Source organism: Balaenoptera acutorostrata, chromosome 18 (assembly GCF_949987535.1).
Source record: "Balaenoptera acutorostrata chromosome 18, mBalAcu1.1, whole genome shotgun sequence".
NCBI lineage: Eukaryota > Metazoa > Chordata > Mammalia > Artiodactyla > Balaenopteridae > Balaenoptera > Balaenoptera acutorostrata.
The window spans coordinates 72,510,111-72,533,234 of NC_080081.1; the positions used below are offsets into that span (position 1 = coordinate 72,510,111).

Here is a 23,124-nt window from a genome sequence, read left to right on the forward strand (position 1 = left end):
AAAGTACAAATTCCAGTACAAATTTCACCGACTTCTGGTGAGGCTGGAATCTGTCTTTTTTAAAGGCTCCACAAGTGATTCTGATGTACAGCCAGGTTTGGAAGCTACTGGTGGCCTCTGGGAATATTTAATAATAAATGATAATTGAGTATCCTGTAAACTGTTTCCCCAGACAGGGGAATGCAAAGGAGAGTTTAAAATAGTTACCATCTTGAACAGAGCTATCAAGTTGGTAACCTCATACTTACAACTCAAAACATAATGAAGAATCAGTAAGTAACCCCCCAAAACTTGGGGTTTACTTACCTTGTCCTGAATGTGATTTTCATCTTAAAACAGCCTCACAGCTTCTTTGCCCAAATAGATGTCACAAAATCCAAGTACTTTATACAGAGTCTAATGCAAGTTCCTACTCCAAGTCTAACTTTTGTTTACACACAAATCAAGCAGGTTTTTGTTCAGTTTTTAAACCCTCAGCAAACTGGATGCAGAAAATCAAAAGGTAAGATGTGTAACAAATGATCGCTTCATAGCTGCAAAAGTTCTTAAAAGCATTCGCACAATTAATGACAATGCCAAAGGCAGGGCAATACCTGCCTTTAGTTCAGAGTAAGCCTCCTGGAAACCCTTAATAGTCCGTAAGGACATTTCTGACTAGCGGCCCAGAACAGAAAAGGGGGCGTCTTCACGATGTACTAGTGTGTCAATAGTAGAGGGTGAAAACTTCGAGGATTTTCATATTTTTATCCAAAACATCTAAATACTTAATACAATAAACTTGACAATAGGAGCTCAGATAGGTACATTTAAAATGAGAGTAAACAACTACTTGCATCTAAGAAAGCATCATTTAAACAAAGATTTCTGAACTTGAAGCTTTGGCCAGTCCTGAAAACATTAACCTTTTCTATAAAGTATGCAAATTCTGGTGAAAAAGTTAATGCCAGGAGCTCAAGGAATTAGCTCATATCCCTTTTGACTATTCATTAAGAAAGCATATAGGAGCCAACAGTGTCTAAAAACCAGTCACATTGAACGTTGAGGAATCATTCAGCTAAGTATCCCATATCCATTTCCACCCAATGCTTATGAATCATCTTTACTGGTTTTATTTAGCAGCAAAAAAGAGACATTTCCAAAAGAGAACTTTATACAACAGAAACGTACATAGTAAGAGCACCACTATTTTGAGGACTGTAATGGTTGTTTTTCTATTAAGTTAAACTTTGCCTTTACAAGTCAGTGAAGGAGCAGGAAGAAGGCACTTAGCCGCATACATTCTTACTACTAAGGAAGCCTCTTTCTCCACGACCTTCATCTCCACAACCTTGCTCTGCCCAAGGATTCTTTGAGACAATTCAGTCTACAATATTGTAGACTGGTATGGTCTCCACACTCCACTTTGGATTTGGGGTTGATGATATTTTTGAGAATCAAATAATATGGCCTGAGAAAGGGTCCTCCTTCAGGTAAGATGTTAAGTGTCCAAAGCAGGGCATCAGGGATCCACCTGCACCTAAACGAGGCAAAATAAGGAGCAGCAAGGACCCATAAGTCCAGGTTTAAGGGATACCTGCCCCACAACTAGCCATGGGATCTTGGGCAAGTCAAGCAGCTTGAGACCCAGACTATTCATCTGCAAAGATAATGGATTCAGATGCTTACTATGAAAAAACACCGATCTTTCTGCAGCATTTTAAAAGCAACTAAACATTCCTTAGGCTAATCTAGAGAGCTTCATTCAAAGGAGATGTCATAAATCTAGCAGGCAGAACAAGCTGAGTGCCAGAAGTCACCACTAAGCATAGTCAGTATAAGGTAACTCCCAAAATGAAATCCAGGTTTAGAACATCTTTATTTTTTTATGACATGATTCTGCTGCCTAAAAGTCTGGGGACCTACTGAAAAATAATTCAAGATAATTTTACCTGTGCTGTTCACTACCAGCCAAATATAGCTATTAAGCGCTTGAAATGTGGTTAGTGCAACTGAGTTACTGAATTTTAATCAGTTTAAAATTGAAAACCTGATGCTTGATTCAGTTACTGGAAAAATTTTAGGTACATTTGTAAATAACCTGCATACGTAAAACTATTTTTTTAAACTGTAAGTTTTATGAAATCTAAATAGAGATCAAGTATCTTTGACCAATTTGGTATTCAAATTTAGATGTGCTGGTGGTACGAGATAAATACACACTGAATTATTCCCCAAAAGAGAATATAACATATTTCATTAATAATTTTTATGCTGATTACATGTCAAAATGATAATATTTTAGATATACTGGACTAGGTAAAATACTAAAATTAATTTCAGATGCTTCTAAACTCTGTTTAATGTGGCCTCAAGAAAACTTTAAATTGCATAAAGCCTTTGCATTGTATTTCTATTGTACATGCTGTTCTCTAGACCAATTACCACTTGATAAAACTTAGACATATTGGAAACAATTTTTGTGAATAAACACGGAAAGCCATTAAGAAAAGCCAGTGTTGCATATCTATGAATTAGTAAATATCTGTAGTCATAAATGTTCACAAATAGGTGATAAAAATATTGATTTATTGACTCAATAAGCAAACATCTATTAATCACTTGAAAAACTATCAGGCTAGGGGGACTTCCCTGGCGGTCCAGTGGTTAAGACTCCGAGCTTTTACTACAGGGGGTGCGGGTTCGATCCCTGGTTGGGGAACTAAGGTCTCACATGCCGCCTGGAGTGGCCAAAAAAAGAAAGAACAAAAAAAAAATACAAAACAAAACAAAACAAAACAAAAAACCCAAAAAACCATCAGGCCGGGTAAGACTGGGAACTTGGTTTCAAGACTGAGGGGTGGTTCCTTTTATCCCCGCTGAGAAAATTAAAGTAACTTGTCCAAGATCGCACACTCAGTTGATGCCAGAAAAAAAGGAGTCCAAATACAGCTCTCCTGACTCAGAAGTTTGTACTCTTCCCGCTCTACCAGATTGCCTCCTAGATGCTGAGACGCAAAAACACCATAAAAGATATCTCGGCTATTAAATGCTTCCACGTGGCAGCCAAATCCATATAAAGCCAAAAATATAAAACTGACTAGGAAACAGATTTTTAAACATCTTAATACTCCCTCAGCCCTGTCTCACTATATCGCCCACATTACAGTTGAGTACACACGGATTTGTGATAGCCACTGCATTACCGCCGTCATTCTTACTAAATATACATTTCCACCTTGCCTGCCTCTTTGGGGTCAGCACCTCACACTTCTTTGCAATTCACCTGGCTCCTACTGCAGTGTTTTGCACACAGTGTATTATTCTCAATGAATGTTTATTCATTTGTTTATGTCTTTAATTTTTAAGCCACATCAACGTGGGAAGAAAAACTGGTAAAACGGTCTGACAATATGTCAATGCCTCATGCAGACTTGCATTAGCAATACAGGCACACCACAATCTCCATTCACGCTCTTCCCACAGCAGAATCATTTCATCAGTTAATCCCCACCTGAAACCTCAGAAGTACTTTGAGCCCTGGGGAAAATGGGATCCTACTCAAGCAGAAAGCTAAACTGGCAAATGTGCATCTGAAGCTTTGGTGGGCTTCTATTTCATCCCAGGAGGTAGTTCTGGAATTCCCTTCAGCTGCTCTGGCCAGCCATCCCACCACTCCTCTCCTTTCCTTCTTCACGCCAACTACACACTTTTTGCTTGACATACCTTTTCCTCCCAATCCTGCCAACACATCTTCTCTTTCAAAGACGTTTTACAAATCCGACTTGTACCACAAAACCTCCCTTAACCAAATAAAAGGGAGACAGTTCTTTTCCTCACCCAATTACATCCTGGGATGCAATAACTTTGAACTCTCAGACTGGAAAGGGATGGAAATATTTAAATATGTATCTATATGAGTGGAGTTTTGTTACTGTATAACTTCTCCGTTGAAAGTATTGATATTATTTCTGTCCCAACTTTATTGCTATAGGTTCATCTACTTAAATAATCCTCATTATTAAGGAGCTTTTTAAGAGCTTGTTCACATGCTGATGCGTCTTCCTGAATACTGTATGTGGTGGATACACAATTATAACTTTAAGTTATAATTCAGAGAATTGAGTGTGCAAGACAGTTATAGGCGTAAGGTTTACAGTATTGTTTTATGACAAATTAGGTGCATGTCTGCCTTACTTTCTTATGTGATGACGAACCACCTGCCATGACTTATTAATTGTTACAGAGCACTCTGCGGCATTCTGAAGTAGTGACTGCCATGCCTGGCAGACCACAAAAGTTAATACAACTTCCAGAAGTTTCCTCACATAAGGGCACGGAGGAGGCATTGGGAGAATCTGATTCAACTAGCCTAGTTTGAACTGGCACAAAAACACAGAAAGATATGTCATCATCAAGTTGCCTAAGACTAGGAGAGATTTTCTCCTAGAGCAATTTATAGAAGTACACATGGGCCTGGAAAGCACACTGCTCTTCCTAGAAGGTAGAAAGGAAAGTGAGAGCAGGTCCTGTCTATCTGAGCAGGACCAAACCATGTATGGCTACGGATGCAACAAAAAGCAGCTAACAGAGATCATCTTGAACCTTGCTTCTTAAGAACTGTTCTGTTTGGGACTGTTCCTGATGCATGGCCTTCCTGTGAAAATTACACTACACTTTCCCGGGAGACTTCCACATACAAAATTTGGTTAGACAATTTAGATGAATTGATACCCTCAAACCATCCCAAAGTATTCCAGTGGGCTATGCAGCATTCGTTAGAGCCCTATTTGTACATTTAAATGATTCAACGTCACTTGCTCATCTAAACTTTACATTTCATTGAAAAATAAAACAAAATAAAACCTCTGTCAATCTATAACCTGGGAATAACCATGACGCAAATTAACAGAGGCTATATACATTAGCAGCAAAATGCCTGTTATTCTGGTGCAGTAAATCAAATGAGTTTTGTCAAGAGCTAACTCCACCATCACCTTTTAGCTTCAACACAAATACTCTACTTTAAGAGCACAACTTCTGTTCCACATATAATTCCAAAACACTGTTCCTCAGGTAACTGCTTCCGTCTCTTGCTCTCTCTTTTAAGCAGCTTGCATGAGCTACATCATCATACATGTTCATATCGTGCATTAAAATCAAGCACAGGCTAGATTTAGGGAGGACACCAAGCCCTGGCAACTCTATCCCAGGCAAGTGGCTTGAAACCGTTCCCTCCCCTCCAACACCTCTCCTTCTACCTGGCTTTGAGTCTTTGTCATCTCTTTCCTGGGTTTTCCTCACAGAGATCCTCTCTACCTCCATTTTCAGCCAAGACTCCCAGAATTAGCTGGGATCTGACCATGTTGCTCCTGGCTTTAAAAAGCTGTGGGGCTCGCCCGATGCTTTCAGGATAAAGCCCAGACCCTTCAGCAGCTCATGAAATGCTCCTTATGATCTGACCCCATTTGTCTATGGCTACCATCTATCACTCTCCTTCTGGGACCCTGTGATCCAGCTGTCGCTCCCTGAACCCATGAATTTCATACCTCCCAGCATCTGATCATGATCTTCCCTCTGCCCTCTCCCTTCTTTTCTGTGGCATTCTTCAAGTTCAAATGTCACAGGCTCTGCCTTCTTCCACATAAAAAGATGAATCACTTTATCCTCTGGATGATTATTTATGTCAGTATCCCTGAGTCCAAGCAAAAGGCCTGGCACAGATAGAACATTTATCTAATCAGTATTTTTGTTCTCTGTGACTTCCTTATATCTCTCCTTTCATCAAAGCCAGCCGTCTTTGACTGTAAAGCCCATAGAAGGCAGGAGGTAGGCCTTCCGAGTGAGCTCTATCCAGCCCGGTGCCCTACTCAAGTAGGCATCTAATAATTTATAAGAAGAGAAGGGGGGCTTCCCTGGTGGCGCAGTGGTTGAGAATCTGCCTGCTAATGCAGGGGACACGGGTTCGAGCCCTGGTCTGGGAAGATCCCACATGCCGCGGAGCAACTGGGCCCGTGAGCCACAACTGCTGAGCCTGCGCGTCTGGAGCCTGTGCCCCGCAACGGGAGGGGCCGCGATAGTGAGAGGCCCGCGCACCGCGATGAAGAGTGGCCCCCGCTTGCCGCAACTAGAGAAAGCCCTCGCAAGAAACGAAGACCCAACACAGCTATAAATAAATAAATAAATAAATAAATAAATAAATAAATAAATATAGTAGCTAGTAATTAAAAAAAAAAAAAAGAAGAGAAGAGGAAGACTGTTGATTCACTTGCAGGTACTTCCTGAAGCCCACTCAGGCATGACCAATTGGGGTGATGCTCCAAGTACATCCGCCATAAGCATCATGATGAAATCTTTGGGTTCAGAACTTTTTCTCTACTAAGGCAATCAATTTCTCCAAATGTGAAACAGCGGCATCCCTCTCATGGAAAAAGACCCTGATCAGTAAAGAATTAAATTAGCTCAGTAAAGAATTAAATTAGCTCAGTAATTTCACTGAGAATGGTTTTCTTCCAATTTGGCAAAAGTGGCTGGAAGGTTTAAAAGTAAAGTTAAATTCGACGAATGTAGGAATAAGTTAATACTTTTTTATAGTGAGCAATCTTTGACAGTGTTCACTGATTTAAAACAAAAACAAAAAACCCCACCACAGAAATATTCCCTGAAGTTGGCTGATTACTACATAATTATTTCACTGTCACTTCATTATGAGTTTCATGGACACATCGGCCCTGAGTTCTGTGACCACAAAGGTGCAATTTAACAGGTTAAATCCACTCCAAGAAAACAGGTGAGGGTCACAGAAGGAAAGAGACTTTATAGCTGAGAGTGGATGATGAGTTACTGCTTGGAGTAAAAGAAAGAACCTCCAAATACAAAACATTGTTACTGCTTGCTGGGGGCTGATCCAAGATGGGATAAATGCTTAGTTAAGTTTGGCCATAAGCCTCCCACACCCATTCAGGTAATTTTATTCACTCTGTCAACATTTGACAGTTTATTAGCAAGAGCCAGTGTGCCCTGAAAGGTCTGGGGAATATAATGATGAACAGACAGAGGATTCTTATCCCAGGAGGGACCTAGACCACAAAGCATGCTTACACAACAATGTGGCCATTGCTACAATGGGGGTATGTAGAAAGGGCAGGGGAAGTGGGGCAATCAAAGAAGACTTCACCCTGAAGGTGACAACTGAACTCACACTTGGGAGAGGACTTTGGCTCAGGTCCAAAAAACACATGCTTATGGTTTAATTCATGTGACACTTACAGGAAAGGCTGCAACTGTAGCACATACTAATACCTTGCTGTATTAGCAGTCACTCCACACGACTCTGAATTTGAAAGGAAGGTATTTCAATTTGGACCTCTTCAGATGGTTTATTTTCTGACGTTCCAGAAACATACTTCTTTACCAAAATGTCTGCTATAGGGAGCGGTAAAGACCAGATATCCAAGCCAAGAAGATGGCACAAAGAGACTCCAGGACTCTTGGGTCCCTGTCCTATTGTCTTGGCAATGAGCAAACATGATAAAACCATTAACTCACAGAGGAATTTAGACAAGCATTCATTAGATAAATTCATAATAATAATGGCTACCATTTATCAAGCAATTACAATAGTGAGGCTGTATACTAAACATTTCATAAACATTAACTCATTTAATTAGGAAGGCTTTATGGTAGGCATATTAAATATACATGTATACCTTTTATTTATGAAGATATATGTGATGTATATTAAAACCTTTCTACAGAATCAGAGTTGAAGTACCTTAGGCTCAAGGTCACATAGCAAGTTAGGGGCTGAGGCAAAGCACATGTTCATAATTATCCCAAATCATACAGAAAAAGTAAATCAAACAAGCTTAAATCAATTCTTGCCATACTTTGTATTACAATCAAAATTAATGAATCCAATGGGAAAAGGCAGAAGAATAAAAAGGAGACAAAAATGAAGTAAAACATGGTTCCTCCGTGTAGAAAAAGGATCCACGTTTAAGAATCCCAGTTCTATGTTGCTTCCCTGCGTGGGGATTGAACCTCTCCTTACACCAGAACACAATGAAGAACTAGGTTTGCATAATGGGCCTTTTTCCTTTGTGCCACGTGACCAGCATTGCATCATTTCCTTCGGCAGCAGGGCTCCGTGAAGAGTGTGATTCACTTCTGTTTTTAGCAAGAAAAAAATAAAAGCAAATAAAACGGGATGACACTCCTGGCTGACTCTTCTGGCTGTGGCTTACTTTCCACTTACAAGGAAGGAGATGGAGGCTTGGACTCGAGCTCTGAGCACACATGACTTTGCCAGCCCAGCACCATCAAGCCTGGGTTGTTCTTTGGCGTTAGTTGAACCCTGTCCAGAAAGAACATTCTAACCTCCTCTCCATTGTGTGGGTCTATAGCAGAAACTTCATGGAAACACTGCTGAATAAATCAGCCGAGTAGTCATCTTTCAATATAACACACAGTCCAATCAGACAGACTGAGATGGGAGGGATGGCCTAGGAACAGTATCCTCTATCCACAACTTCTCTCTATCTTTTTCCCAGAGCCTGAAGAGTACTTTCATTCTCCTGGCCCAAGAAGTGACAGTCTCTGAGTCAATCCCTAAAACAAGAGCCTTATCTGGCAGAACAATATGATATTTAATGAGCTCATTGGGCCAGTTTGATGACTGTTATTTTGTGTATAAGGGACACTTGAGAATTGTTGAGTGGGCCTTCCATCATCGGAGTGTGGACACTCCATGAGTAGTTAGATCCTCTGCCTGAGTTCATTTATTTTATTAGCAGATAATTACACTTAGATTGTGGTCTTTTACTTAACTTTAGGCCAGCTTTTCCTTAATTTCTGCATCATGCCCGTCAAATCCAGACTCTTCAAATCTCAGCAGCATGAAAATGCACAGAGTAGTAGTATGTGTTACTCCTTTTACCTTAAAGTGCAGTCCCAGCACGACAGTAACCCTCCATCCCACCCCTGGGCCATGACTAGGATTACAGAGTGTGGGTCAGAGATGGAGTCCATTTCTGCATTCTACAGAACTCTTAAACCTACCAAAACAAACGCTTTGGATATACATGGTCAAGACAATGAATTCAGATGATGACTTTGAGCTCATAATGACACTTTAATTATTCGGGGCGCTTGCTACCACAGACATCGTGCCAACCCTGCCTGTGGAAACCTCACCCTCAGTGCCGGCACACAGTTAAAAGAACAAAGGTGAAGGTCATCACTCAAGGATGTGGCAAGGACCAGAGCGTCCTGGAAAGGCGGCCAGGTGGTGGCAGCAGAAAGTCTGGAGAGGAAGAGTTTTGATGCTCCAGATGGGAGGTGACGAAGACCTGGAACAAAGCTGTGGCAGAGGTGATGGTGACAGAGATCCAGATGCGGAAAGGGAAGCACAAGAAGTTTCAGCCGTGTTTTGAACGAACGACAAAGAAGGGTTGAAAAGGACTCGGTTTCTTGCCTGGTCCTGACCAGTAGAGAAAGTGCAGCATCTGTGATGAGGAAAATGAGCAGAGTGAGGGACCTGGAGGAGAGAGATGGGGTCACAGCTTCTCCAGGCTGCTGAGAAAAGATTCAGCTTTGGAGATGACTATCAGCAAAGCAGGGAAATAACAGAGAAAAGCTGGCCTTCGGGGTCAGGGGGCTATATTTATGTACAAACTATAGTCACTCTTACTCAGAGATGCATTTCATCTTTCACGGGGTTGGTTCCTGGTCATATCTGATTGTAATTATTGATTTATGTAGGTCTCCTTCACTAGACAATCCTCTCCTTAAGAGCGGGAACTTGATCCATGTCCAGCTTAAAGTCATCTCTGGGTATTAGAATTTAGTAGGGTTTTGTTGTTCTTTTTTTCTGCTGTCTACACAGATTGTGTCCAAAGGCTGGATGCAACAGGTCAATCAGAGTGGCAAAGAATGAATTTTTCCTATTTTCAGGAAGAAACATGCATTCCAGAAGTTCCCCCAGCAACTGAATCACAGTTGCAAGCTTGCACCGAGGGCTGAACAAGCGAGGACCTGCCTCTTTCAAACATTCTGGTGGGAAATCATCACAGGAGAAGGGGGCTGGGCATGACTCCTGCTGGGCTGCCAACAGGAATAGAGGCTCCAGAGCCAGAAGCAAATCGAATCCAGGTGCCAGTACTTATTCACTCACTTCCCTTGGGCAAGTCTCTATGTGTGTATGATTTATTTAGTTATTTGCTTTAGGTTTCTTCATCTATGAGATGAGATTTGCCTCAGTAGGATTTGATTTAAGTTTAAATGAGATAGTGCTTAGCACATTGGCTGAAACACAGCCAATTCTTCTTATTGGACCATTGCAAGATTAGTTTATGGGGGCCGTGGATAGGTAAAGTGAGTCAAGCTAAGGCCCTTTCAAATTAGTAGCTGAATCTGAACAATGAGATTGAAATCTAAACCTCATTGGAAAATACTGACATTTCTACATAAGTGGAAATATCTGAAAACAGGAAAACATTTTGTCATTCTTGGGTAATGACAAGATTAAGGGTATTTCATCTACTACTGTCGGATGGCCCTCAAATTAATACTGTATTTGTTCATTTTAATCTAACAACAGATTTTTTTTTTTTTTTAATTTTATAGCTACTTTATTTATTTATTTATTTTTGGCTGTGTTGGGTCTTCGGTTCGTGCGAGGGCTTTCTCTAGTTGCGGCAAGTGGGGGCCACTCTTCATCGCGGTGTGGGGACCGCTCTTCATCGCGGTGCGCGGGCCTTTCACTATTGCGGCCCCTCCCGTTGCGGGGCACAGGCTCCAGACGCGCAGGCTCAGTAGTTGTGGCTCACAGGCCCAGCTGCTCCGTGGCATGTGGGATCTTCCCAGACCAGGGCTCGAACCCGTGTCCCCTGCATTAGCAGGCAGATTCTCAACCACTGCGCCACCAGGGAAGCCCCTAACAACAGATTTTAATAAACCTATTACATTCCTTTGGTTTTTTTCTCTTTCAGCTGAGAACTGGGTACAATCTTCAAGGGCTCAAGTTTCTGATCTAGCAATATTCTTCCTTACAATTTGCTTTAAAAAAAAAAAAAAGAAAAGCAGACTCAAGTTCTTATTGAATGGGCATAAGAAAGAAAACATCAGAAAATTCTCCTCTTCCTGAAACTGGAGGCAAAGAGATAGAGAATTTTTATTCTGAGTGCTCTCGAACTCTTTGCCACTGCTTCTTGACAAACACCACTGAGGTAACTTATTAGGACTTACATGTCAATATACTTCTGCTCCTACCTGAGGTTCATCAATTTCACCTACTGTTAATCCATATCTTTATCTTACAAATAATGATGAGAGGTAGCATAATTTAGTGTTTATCCTAGAGTCTAGGTTTGATTCCCGGCTCTGTCACTTACAAATGGTATACGCCAAGTTGGGTCACGGTGAAGATTCGAGGAAATGATGCAGGTAAAGCATTTAATACAGTGCTGATATGTCATAAGGGCTTATAAATATCAGCTTCTATTATTGCGTTTAATGCGATGTTATATAACAACAGGTGGTGATTAATAGTCATCTATCATTGTACAGTTTATATTTTATGGGGGTTGTTATTGGTTGCTACCCTTTTCTCTTGGTAAAAGAGTATTCTGTTCAGGTACCAGGTAGAAGTCTTGTCTAACAGAAGGTGGACCCACCCCAGTGCAGGGAATGCATCATGATTTGTCGAAGCCAACATGGTAATTCCATTCAACTTTGCCAGTAATTGGCATGTGACCCAATTCCAGTCAGAGGACTGCAAGAGGAAGTTTGCCGGGGTTTTCAGCAAAATCTTCTCCTTCCTGCCAGAAGACAGACCTAAACTGGGCCTCATTCCTTCCTCTTAAGTAAAGCAAAGATATTTGGAACTAAGGTGGCCATTTTGTAATCATGCAGTGACAAGTCTAAAGACTGAATGGTCTGGGTCCTCCAGCTTCTAAAGCCATTCAGAACCTCCCAGCTCCATCCAGGCTGTGGTTAGGCAAGCTAATTAAGTCTTTATTCTTTCAGCCATTATAAAGTTATCCTATTACGTATAGCAAAAGCATCCTAAAATGACACATTTCAAATTACTAGATGGCAAAGTTAGTTCTATGACTAACCATACCATTATGGCAGGTATGTTACTGTATTTTGAGTTGTGACAAGAAGGATTTAGGATTTAGAAATGAAAGTCACTGATCTTCAGAATCCTACTCAGTAGTTTCCAATTTATATATATATATATTTTCCTTTTTTCTTAAATAAGTAAAGCGGTTGACTAATTACAATGATAATAATTTGAATTTCAACTCCTTTGCCCCCCTAAGAAAATGGTACTAATCATTGAAATGGCAAATAGAACAGTTAACAAGAGAAAGAAAAGAAGCTAAGGTAAAACAGATTTTTGGATATTTAAACTGTGATAGAATCTTCATTCTCATTCATAATTGTGACCTTTCTTAAAGTTCAAACATTTAAACTGTTAGTTAAAAAAATAGTTTTTTTCAGTTGAAAATGGGCCACGTTTTAAAACACCTTCAAAACTGATACCTCAGTTGGCATAAACTAGGATTAACTTTCCCATAATGATAAGGACTGGGGGTTTGTTTAGTAAATGGAATGCACAATGAGAAGACTAAAATGTCTCATTTTCCTATTTGCTTGCAACTGTATTCAGTCAAGTAAAACAGAAAGAGGACAGGTTGTCTTAGAAAAAAAGACGAGGGCAGGCCTCAGGGCCACTTTCACATCATAAGGGAAGGGAGACCAAACACCCAGTGTGGCCCAACAGGGGGTGGGCTTCTCTATAAACTCCTCAAGGAAGCTACGATTCTCATTAGAAAAACAGAAGATCAATATAGAGGTAGGGGATGAAGAGGTACAAACTATTATGCATAAAAAAAGCTACAAGGATATATTGTATAACCCAGAGAATATAGTCAATTCTTTACAATAACTACAAATGGAGTATAGCCTTTAAAAACTGTGAATCGCTATATTATACACCTGCAACATATAATATTGTACATCAACTATACTTCAATTAAAAAAAAGAAAAGTAAAAGATTAATTCTGGGGCGCTGAAATAGTACAAGTGATACTAAGGCTAAGTTCATGTTGTCATTCAACTGCAAGGCCTCATTTTTAGTGAAGATTTGTTTAAAATGTGGTTTTCAAAAACTAAAAGTTGAAAAGCAGGTGTTTTTTTATTTTTAAGAAAAAGCAGGTGTCTTTTTCTTTTTTATCTTCTCATTGGTGCTCCAACCTGCAAACTTTAAACTAACTGCTTATAATTTGCTAAAGTCATAGGCAGTATGCTTATCTTGAGCAACTTTTCTAGTTTTACAATTCTTTAAAGCTGTCACAGAGCTTTCTACCTAGCTACAGGCATTAAGTAAAGGTGAACAGTATAATAAACCAAACGATGTTTCAGACAGATTTTTAAATAGCATCTTGCATCCTTACGAACTACTTTATTTCAACATAGCTTAACTGAAACACGATATCTACCAAAACCTAGGAGCGTATCCTCCGGCTGTACGATCCTATATTATAAAACCTCCAGAATGCCAGCAGTCTCCAAAAACACCATATCTTACTGTGCAGAAAGAAATGCCCGTCTCTGGATCAAGAATGCCACACTTCAGATTGGAGACAACCCTGTTCAAATTCACTGAGTTAGACACACAGTCACTTTGCTGTAAAAATAACAAAAGAAAGAACCCGATAGGCTGTGTAGTGTGACAACTTTTTCTTATTCGGAATACTGAAGAGCGAGCTAGTCCAAGAAACTGACCAAGCTTAGAAAGTCAGAGACTGGTCTCTACTTATCAGTCAAGTTCAAGAATGTACAGCTCACCCTCCTTTGGTCTGGCTTTAATGGGGCAGGAGAAATAACCGACAAGTATTACAATGTTTACAGAAACCTCTTTTTTCAGTGGAGGCATTCAAAACCCTTCATACAAAACAGCTAGAGACAGTGTCAGCTTTGCTCCTTTCACACAAGGAAGTAAGGGAAGGAGACGATCAAGGTCACACACAGAAAATTAACAGAAAAACAGGGAAGGAAAACCTAATCTTGTATTTGCACAATTGAAGCATTTTATTGATTTGACGGTTACATAATAAATCATTTTACTGATTTGCTGAATCCTTCCTACATAAATATAGCATTCAAATGGAATTTTACTAAAGTATTGCCCTAGTTAATCTAATACCCTCTCCTTTTCATGGCTGCCAAAATATATATTTACCTGTTTAAATCCAGACTCAAAGAAGTCAGCCTAGTGTTTCTTAAGCTTAGGACAAAAAAATTTAATGGAGATTTAATTGTATAGTTCCATAATGTTATGCTTGTGGCATTAGCCGAGAAATACTAGACATTTCAAAGCTGTCTTCCACTGCTAAACTACTTTGCACTTTGCAATTGATTGAGAACAGCAGAGGCAGTTAGAGTTGTATATCAAATTAGAGTTGTATATCAAATTAGAGTTGATAAAAGCCCTTAATGTAGATTTGAATGTCTTCTTGAAAAAGATTTCAACTCCCTTTAATTGACATGACAACAAGTCCTTACAGTAGCATAAAAAGTACTGGCTGAAATATTATGGCTTTGGCTTAAATTTCCATCTGCAGCTCATCAAATGACTAAACAGTAGAAAGGAATTAAACCAAAATCAGACTCATTACAGAGCCTGATATGCTGGCAGAATATAAACTTTCACTACTTAGCATCTGGAGTTTTGGATGACTAACATTTAAATGCTTGTGCTTGTATGTTCTGTAAAAAGAAGTGTTTGTAAGAACATAGGTGAGATATATGATCATTAAACAACGTATAGAAATATATAATTCACATATACACATACATACACATACATACACAGTCCTTCTCTCTAATCCCCCAAATATGCTGAAGAGTGAGAGGACCACTCCAAATGACGTATAATGGCTTTAAATTAGTCCCACGCCAAAATTCTGATAAACATCGTAACTCTTCTTCACATTTTTCTAAGGTAAAGAATGCCTATCTGAAACCCTTGCTCTCCCAAATACTGACATCTGGTCAAGTGTTCCTGAGTAAATAATTTACATTTCCTTTTCTCCTTCAGCCATCCTGCTAGGAGGAATATTGGAAAATGTCCTCACAGGACTCTGCCTGCAAACACCAGGCTTCCAATAGTTCTCTGATGCAGTGAAAGTACAAATCCAGAAAGTTAAAGTCAACAGAATCTATCAAACACATCCTCCCAAATAAAATTCTCCGGGGCATACAGTGTCTCTGAAATATCACTGGATCCTCTCCTAGTCCTGGGAACTTCTGCACTAATAGTCCTGAATTCTGACTCTAATAAGGAAGGAAGAAGGGAAGCTCTGAGACCCTTGATGGTGGGATCCAGGTCTGATTCAGCTACGAAGCTCTCAAAGCAGAGTGTCTAGTGCACAGAAGATGCTCAAGAAAGAAGTAATGCATAGCGTTTGCGTTGCGTCTTTGACACTGTCAAGCAGCAAGACATTTTGGAGTAATAACCAAGAAAAGCTGATGCTAAGATAGTAAGTTTTTGAGTATAAGGCAGCATTGAAAAGTAAGTAAAGATGTTCTAATGGAAAAGGCTATTCCCACTGCTCCTCCAAAACTGGGAGATACATTTCAGCTCAAAGAAAGAGGATTCTTTTATTCATATAGCCAACAGTTCTACAATGGAACAATACTGAAGTGAATATGATGAATGGGATCTATCAAATGAGAGAGATTAGTAAGAAAAAAAAAAGAGATAAAGCTGTGTACTATCTTTTCCATAAATGCCACTCTCCAGGAAGTCGGTGCCTGCTAAACCTTCCGCACTGGGGTCATCTGCAAATAGTGGGTGATTCCCAAAAGGCACCATATTGTGAAAAAGTAGAAATGTTTAAGTGTTTAAAAAAAAGAGGACTAAGAAATGCTAGGGTACAAATAAATTTGGGAATTTTTAATACATATGTTTTTTGGACGGACTCACCTCTGTATATCTTATGAGATAAATGCCAAGGTATACTGCACTTAAAAAGTTCCATTCAAAGGTCAAGACCATGGACTAACATCATTATTTGTTCATTTGATCTGAAACCTCACAAAATATACCTATGTGATGCCGTATGGGTATCTCATACCACAGAAGCTGAACTTTGGGAGAATTAAGCCTTTTCATCCCAAACCAGGAACATTTAAGAAGAAGCTAGTTTATTCAGAATCAATGCATCTCATTCATCAAATGAGGTAATGTGGTGTCTGAAGGCGCTGAGCAAACTACAAGGCACTAAATACATTTAAGGTTTAGTACTAACAACGAACCTGCACAAAAGGCTTATATTCAGGGCTGTCAATCTATAGAACACCTCCAACACAAGGAAAATGTCATTTCTCATCAGCCCAAACTTACTTCTGAGCCCGGCACATTCTGAATATCTCACCGGGCTCAAAAATATAGATGTAACTAATAAGATGATCAGGACACATGGAATCTATTCAATTCCTTGAACTGTACCCAAAAGTGAACTAATGAGTCATGGGTACTAAACTGTTTTGAAACAGATGTCTTTTAAATAAAGGGCATATTTGCATGTTATATCAGTTGAAACATCTAAATACTGGCAACTTTCTCAAATATCCTGGGCTGTTCCCACATTGTAAAAATATCCAGGTTATTTCTCCTTCTTGCCTACTGCTGTTTGCCTTTCTGACTATTTCGGTTCTTGTTGGCAACTTCTGCAAGCAGCATGCAAAAGTAGGCAAAGATGTTGAAACTGAATCATTTTGTGTGGTCAGTCTCGTGGGGGGTTTTATGGTGGTGGAAACCAGAGCTATCAGGTAAAATGAGATACCCGAATTATAGACAGATTTCCAGCATCCCTGGAAATAGTCTCCCTGTTCTCACTGCTGAAGATAATTAGGGGTTTGCTACTGTTTCCCAAAAAGAACACAACAGAGCAGAGAAACCCCAACAAGATAAGCAAAGGACAATTCTAAAAGAAGACCATTAATATATTCTTATTTGAGCTATTTAATTAAGTATTTACATGTACTTTTAAAAATGGGGGTAATCAACATAAAATATTCTACCAGAAGAAATGTACCTTTTTACTATAATCCTTTGTGTGTGTGTGTGTGTGTGTGTGTGTGTGTGTGAAATCAAATGACCATAGGGCACAGAACTGGCTGCGTATTATATTTAATAATGAGAGTAAAGAGCTGTTAATACTTAGGGCTTTCAGACAGGTCTGTGCTAAGGGGATGGTATTCTCCAGCGCTGCGTCTTGAGAGAGATGGCGGGGCAGGGGGTGGTTTCAGAGGTAGACAGGGAAGGAGGAGGCAAAGAATTGGGAGTGTCATCAGCCAACAAGAATGAAAGTACCTGTAAAGCACTAAAGTCCCCAAAGTGTTCTTGACCCTTTGCTCATTCTATGGGTAATTTTTAAAAAATGAGATTATCAACTGGATTGGGGGAGGGGTTTATGGCACTTACTACCATCCTGGCTTTGAGCAAACCACTTATTCAACTCTCATTTTTTCATTTTTCTCATTTTCATCTGTAAGATGTAGATAATACGTAACCTTGCAGGGTTACTGGAAAGAGTAAAGATAATAAACAGAGTGGTCATATGGCCTCCTTTGCCCAGGGCAGTCCCCGTTTATGCCTAGTGTCCCAGCATAATTATTAACTTTCACTCTTAAAGGTGTCTCAGTTTGGACAAATAGTGATGTGGTTTGCCCTACATATAATTTACCAAGCATAACATTTGACACAGGGTGGGCCCTCAGGCACAGTGGCAGCTACTGCTATTCTAGATTCTAGGATTGTTCATGCATTTCAACCAAAAAAAAAAAAGCCAAAACAAAACCCCAAAAAAACCCCCAAAAAACAAAAGCAAATAAAAACCTCATATTTTCCTCCATCATAAATCCAGGATACATCAACTTTTTCTACTTAGAGAGAGCGGGTATTGATCTGGGGTTCCGTTTCTCACAACTTCGGCAGAGGTGACCATGGCTACAGGAACACGGGAGTAACTCTCCTCTAAGTGCCTGGGACAGTGCTGGGTGCTCCCCACTGTTAGAAGAATGAGGTGCGTGTGCTTGCACTTGAGCTGTACTGCTCTGCTGGACTTAGGCAACTTGGTTAACCTCTTTAGTTTTCTACTTCTTTAAACCAACTCTACAAAACTAACTGAGCTAACATCTTGAGATTTTTCTTAAGGCTTTCTCATAGCATCTTTGCAGTATCCTGGTGACATAAATAGGGATCAATGAGTAGTGTTCTGCAGTGAATCGGACATGTTTTCAATCCTTACTTGAACGTGGTTTCTCTTCGTCCCCAGAGCTTACCATATACTAACGAGCATTTCTATGTCGGACAGAAATACTGTCCTTACCACCATGACTTACCTCACTACAGCGTATCTGAAAAATGCCACACCCAATTCTTCCACTAAAGCAAGTTTTTCTACAGCACCATGAGTCATTTTATAATGTACAGCAGTCCCTTCCAAAACAGGCCAGGGGCTTGTTCAGTTCCCCAGAGCAGTTTGTCAATGGAATTCTCATTCCCTGGAAGCGTTAACAGGCATTCAAAGATTTCTCTCTATGGGGTAGCAAGGTTTGTCAACATTGTAGGAAAGATACAAACTGTCCTGCCCTGGAAAGATGGAGATGTTGAATGGACCCCGAATGCCCCTTCATCCACTGGGCCCCGTGTTCACTGGTCATTACGGGGTGGATAGAAACCCAAGGAACGCCGGTTAGAAGTTTCAGATCAGCAGGAGAGCCTACCCAGCAGCTCTGTGCATCAATACAAAGCAAGCCCTCCTCTCCCGTGAAATAGCTTGGAACTATCTGCTCTAAACATTTTCTGTAGTAAACCTGAAAGGCCAAGGTGACTTTCTGCCACCGAGAATACTCCCAGGCCATCTCCCACGCTGCTGGAAGGTATGTACTTAGGGAAGGTAGGCATAGTCCACTAGAAGCTGAGGTGGAAAAAGGGGTAAAGATAAAAAGTAAATCTAGAAAAAAGAATGGCCCAAAGCAGGGGCTGTAGTGAATGCTGACTATTCATGGAATACTCCAGAGAGGCCGTCAATGCTAAGGTGAAAAATGGTCTAAGTTTGGTTTTAAGTGGGTTTAGAAGAAAGGGAAGCACTGGAATACATTAATATTATTTTAAAATTTATTGAGATTCACCATGTGCCAGATATTGTGCTAAGTACTTGACATCTTAATGCCTCATTTACTCCTGTGAGGTATTCATTATTGTTGCCTCCATTTTACAGATGAGAAAATTGAGGCAGAGAGTAGTTAATTGATTTTCCAAGGCCTCACAAATGCAGGAATCAGAGATCTGAACCAGGCCTATTTGGTTCTGCAGCTTGTGTGTTCTAGGTGAGGGCATGCCAGGTTAGGGGGCTGACGTGTACAGGCACGGACTGGAGAGCAAGTTAGTGAAATGCAGAGGGGGAAGCAGATTAACTATGGCTGGAACAGAGAAACATGAGAGAATACGAACAAGGAATTCAAAGAGGGTCCTGTATGGTGGTCCCCGACACTTGGGGGCAGAGGAGGCTGTGATACAGTCTTTGAAAAGCTGGCAGAAGCCTCTCCAGGCTGCTCTATGTCAGGTGAACCATGAGGAGACCACTGCAATATTCCAGGTTAAATTGAAGAGGGCCCATGGTGGCCATGGCCATGAACATCAAGGGGGTGCAGCTGTGAGAATCACTGACCAGCTGGGGAAGGCCTGGATAAGAGTGGGGAAGAAGCAACAGGACAGGTGTCCAAGCGGATAAGGAAAGCAGTGAAGTCTACAAAGGACATTTTATTTCCAGACATCAAGGCCATTTGAATTCCCAACTCCATTAAAATGAAAGGGCAGCCTGACAGAGAGGGCAGGCCAGGGAAGAAGGGAGTGTCAAAATGAACAGTGAGCGAAAAGCTAATACATCTCACCAGGCAATGACTGATGTAATTGACTTGTTAATTCTTCAGAGGAGACAAATATATACAAAATTACAATGTGCCATTTAAAAAAAAAAAGATAGAAATCTTAACCTGGAAATACTCACAGAATCATCTTTCCTCTTACTACCACCTTGCAAAGCAGTCAGCCATGGTTATAGAGTTTGTTTTATTGCTTTTTAATTGTTGTACTTTTATAAATAAGCACCACTACATAATTAGAGGCCTGATTCTCCATTCGGGTATGTGGCAGAGGGGGGCTTCCTCACCTGTCAAACTTGTGATGCTGGGCCCACAAGCTGCCGACCCCATGGTGCATCCTCTCAGCCCCGGTGCCCTGAGTAGGCTGAGCGTCCTAAGGCTCCTGTTTTTTACTTTGTCTTCCATACAGACAAATTCCTTTCTCTTTTTTGCCACTGAAAATATGTAAAACTGAGAGCTATGCTAGTGTTGCAACAAGCTTAAGGAAGCCTAAGCATAAGGTGTATTTCCTCTTCCTCTTTTAAGAAAGGACTGAAAAACATTCTGACCCCCAAAGGCATGCTAGAGAATCACCAAGTTCACTCTTCTGCGATAAAGAAATTAAGATAGAGGGCAGGTGCTGTGTCTTAGTCACCTCTGTAGCTCCACAGCCTGGCGTGTAGTAGGTGCGGAATAAATATTTGCTGAATGAATTGAAAGAATTCAAAATTGTGTCCCAGACACTCTCAAAGTAGAAATGAACAGTCATTTTGAACCATCTCCTGATGTGAAGGGGGCTTTGGGGGGGCGGGGCGTGGAGAGTTTAGGAAGGGTGGAGAGAATATAGACTTTGTCTAGAGTAATTTGAAAATAGACAAAAGGGGAGAAAGATTTTAAAAGAAATCCCCTTGGCCTCAGGATTGTCACAACATAATTTTCTATCTAATGAGGCAATGACAGAAATGGATGGAAGAAAATAATCTGGCCTTAAAGTACTCAAAATAATAATTCAAAACCACACACTGATGTCCAACAGTTAAGTCTCTCCAGATATCGGAAAACTGCTCCATAAAGAACCTTGTGTGTCAAATTCTTTTCATTAACCAAAGGGTAAACAGACAAAGGAATATTCACCCTCTGAGTGTGAAGTATTACACAAGTAATGAATCCAAGGTAAATGAATTATGACTATAACAAAGGAATGCTGTGTTAGGGTGACAGTATTACTCCCAAATGGCTTCCCACTTGTAGAAAAACAGCTTCAGACAAGCCCCATAGTGTATACAGTGGTGCAAAATGATCTGGAAAAGAAGGTTTCTATGGATAGCATTTAGAGATGAATATCCCTGAATACCTTCAGGCTGAAGGTACTTTGGCTCTTTTCTCAAAGCAATCATGGCACAGGTTCTCCTGCCCGGGTTGTTTACATAAGAACAATCTTGGCCACAGGTCATTTGTGTAGGAGATAATTAATCGCCAGCTCTTTGAGCTCAGGTAGGTTCGTTAGTATGCACAGAATACAACATAAATTTTTTTCTTGGAAAATTTTTAAAAATTTCAAACAATTAGGGATCTGTAACACCAGCCGGTCTTTTATCCAAAACAAGTACAAAGGCTGGTTGGTGAAATAACGAAGACTTTGTTTTTAAACTGTTCAGAAAATACAAGGCATCACTGATCACCTGAAGGCCTCATTTTAATTTGATTCCAGTTCCATGATGCCTTAGAGGTTGTCTTTTGGAAATATCTGACTGCAAAAACCTTTAAGTAGGTCAGAAATGGAACTTCAGAAGCCATAACATTCTGATATCCTAATAAATGATTCTACGGTCAGCACCTCACTTGTTTATGTTTTAGAAAAGCACATTATTGGGACGATCACAAACGTCAGGATTTTTCAAAAAGTCAAATACTGTAATAGCATTCTGAACAACATCCACATGGACAGGGAGAGATCAAATAAATCTGCAAATGCCTCTACAGTCAAAAAAAAAGATGAGTCAGGTTGTGGACTATTAAGTACTTTTTTTCTTTAGACAATACCCTAATAAAACAATTATGAAGTACTCTGAAACCCTGCCACACCCCTTTGATTAAACCACACTTCACAAAATATTTCGATAAAACCTGAACACATTAAACAAACACCAAGGCAGGAGATGCCCCATCCTGCGCTGGCCAGAGTCTGAAGGGCCATCTCACTTGAAAATTTAATCAAACCAAAGCTACTGTCATTCCACCGCAGCCTTTGCACTTCAGGAAAGCTAGTTCAGTCTCTGACATTTTGATTTTCATAGCAGATGGAAGCAAAAAAAAACCCCAAAAAACAAAAAAAATAACTTCCTCGGCTCACAAGCCTATGCGTCCAGTTGAGATTTCATTTCTCGGACCTTAGGCAACACCCAGCAAACAAACAAACAAACAAAAGGTTATTTTCTATTACTCACTATTACTCCAGGATTTCAGTAAATATTTGATACTGATCTCAAAGAAGCCGGAATCCTGCTGGCTGGCCATGTCGGCGGCGTACAAAGAGGCTGCTCCTCGGACTGGACCGGAGCCGCCGGGGGAGCAGGTACCGGGCGTGGAGATGCGCTTGTCACAGGTTAGTGATGTAAGCGGGGTCAGCAGCCGGGAGGGAGGCTCTGCAGATCTACCTCCGGCGCCGGCAGCGAGTCCTCATTTAAAGGACACGGAGCAGCCGGGGAGAGAGAGATGCTCGGCCGCTCCTCCTCCTTCGGGTCCAGAACTGGCTCCTTATTTGCTGGGGGCTGATCCCGAGCCCTGAGAGGCGGCGGCGGCGGCCACTGCTTTCATTTCTGAGCTGCTATAACCAGCCACGCCCGCTGCCTGCCGCCCACAGGTTCGGCCCGGCAGGTACGGGACCCACCGAGGAAGTCCCCCACCTGCCCCGGGAGGGAGGGTCTCTCGGCCGGCCTGCCGGACGCGGCGCAGACAGGCTCCGGCCCCCACGGCTCCTCCGGGCCGCCGCAGGGCTGAGGGATGGGCTGGGAGGGCAGCCTCCGCCCCCCGGGCTCAACCTGAGCCACTCCTCAGCCCCGGCTCGGCTGCGGGAGGGACCTCCCGGCTTCAGAACGGCCGCCGGTGAGCAGCTCGCGGCTGCATCGCCGCGGCTCCCCCGGCGTCCGCCCCCCGAAATCCACACACCCGCGTCGCCGCAGGAAGCCGAGCGGCACCCCTGG

The 23,124-nt window shown here is 41.1% G+C and overlaps 1 protein-coding gene across 4 annotated transcripts in view; it reads right to left on the bottom strand.

Annotated features, from left to right (window-relative positions):
- The window catches only part of FRY (FRY microtubule binding protein), a 420,573-nt gene that overhangs the window by 220,048 nt on the left and 177,401 nt on the right, over positions 1-23,124 (bottom strand). For 2 of the 4 annotated variants that reach the window (XM_007164157.3, XM_057532695.1), the window contains exon 1: positions 22,369-22,551. The exons of the other annotated variants lie outside the window; for them this stretch is intronic. In XM_007164157.3, coding sequence (XP_007164219.1) covers positions 22,369-22,438 — 70 coding nt within the window. In that variant the 5' untranslated portion in view covers positions 22,439-22,551. Of the gene's footprint in view, positions 1-22,368; positions 22,552-23,124 lie in introns of those variants that run through there. 4 annotated transcript variants of the gene reach the window in all.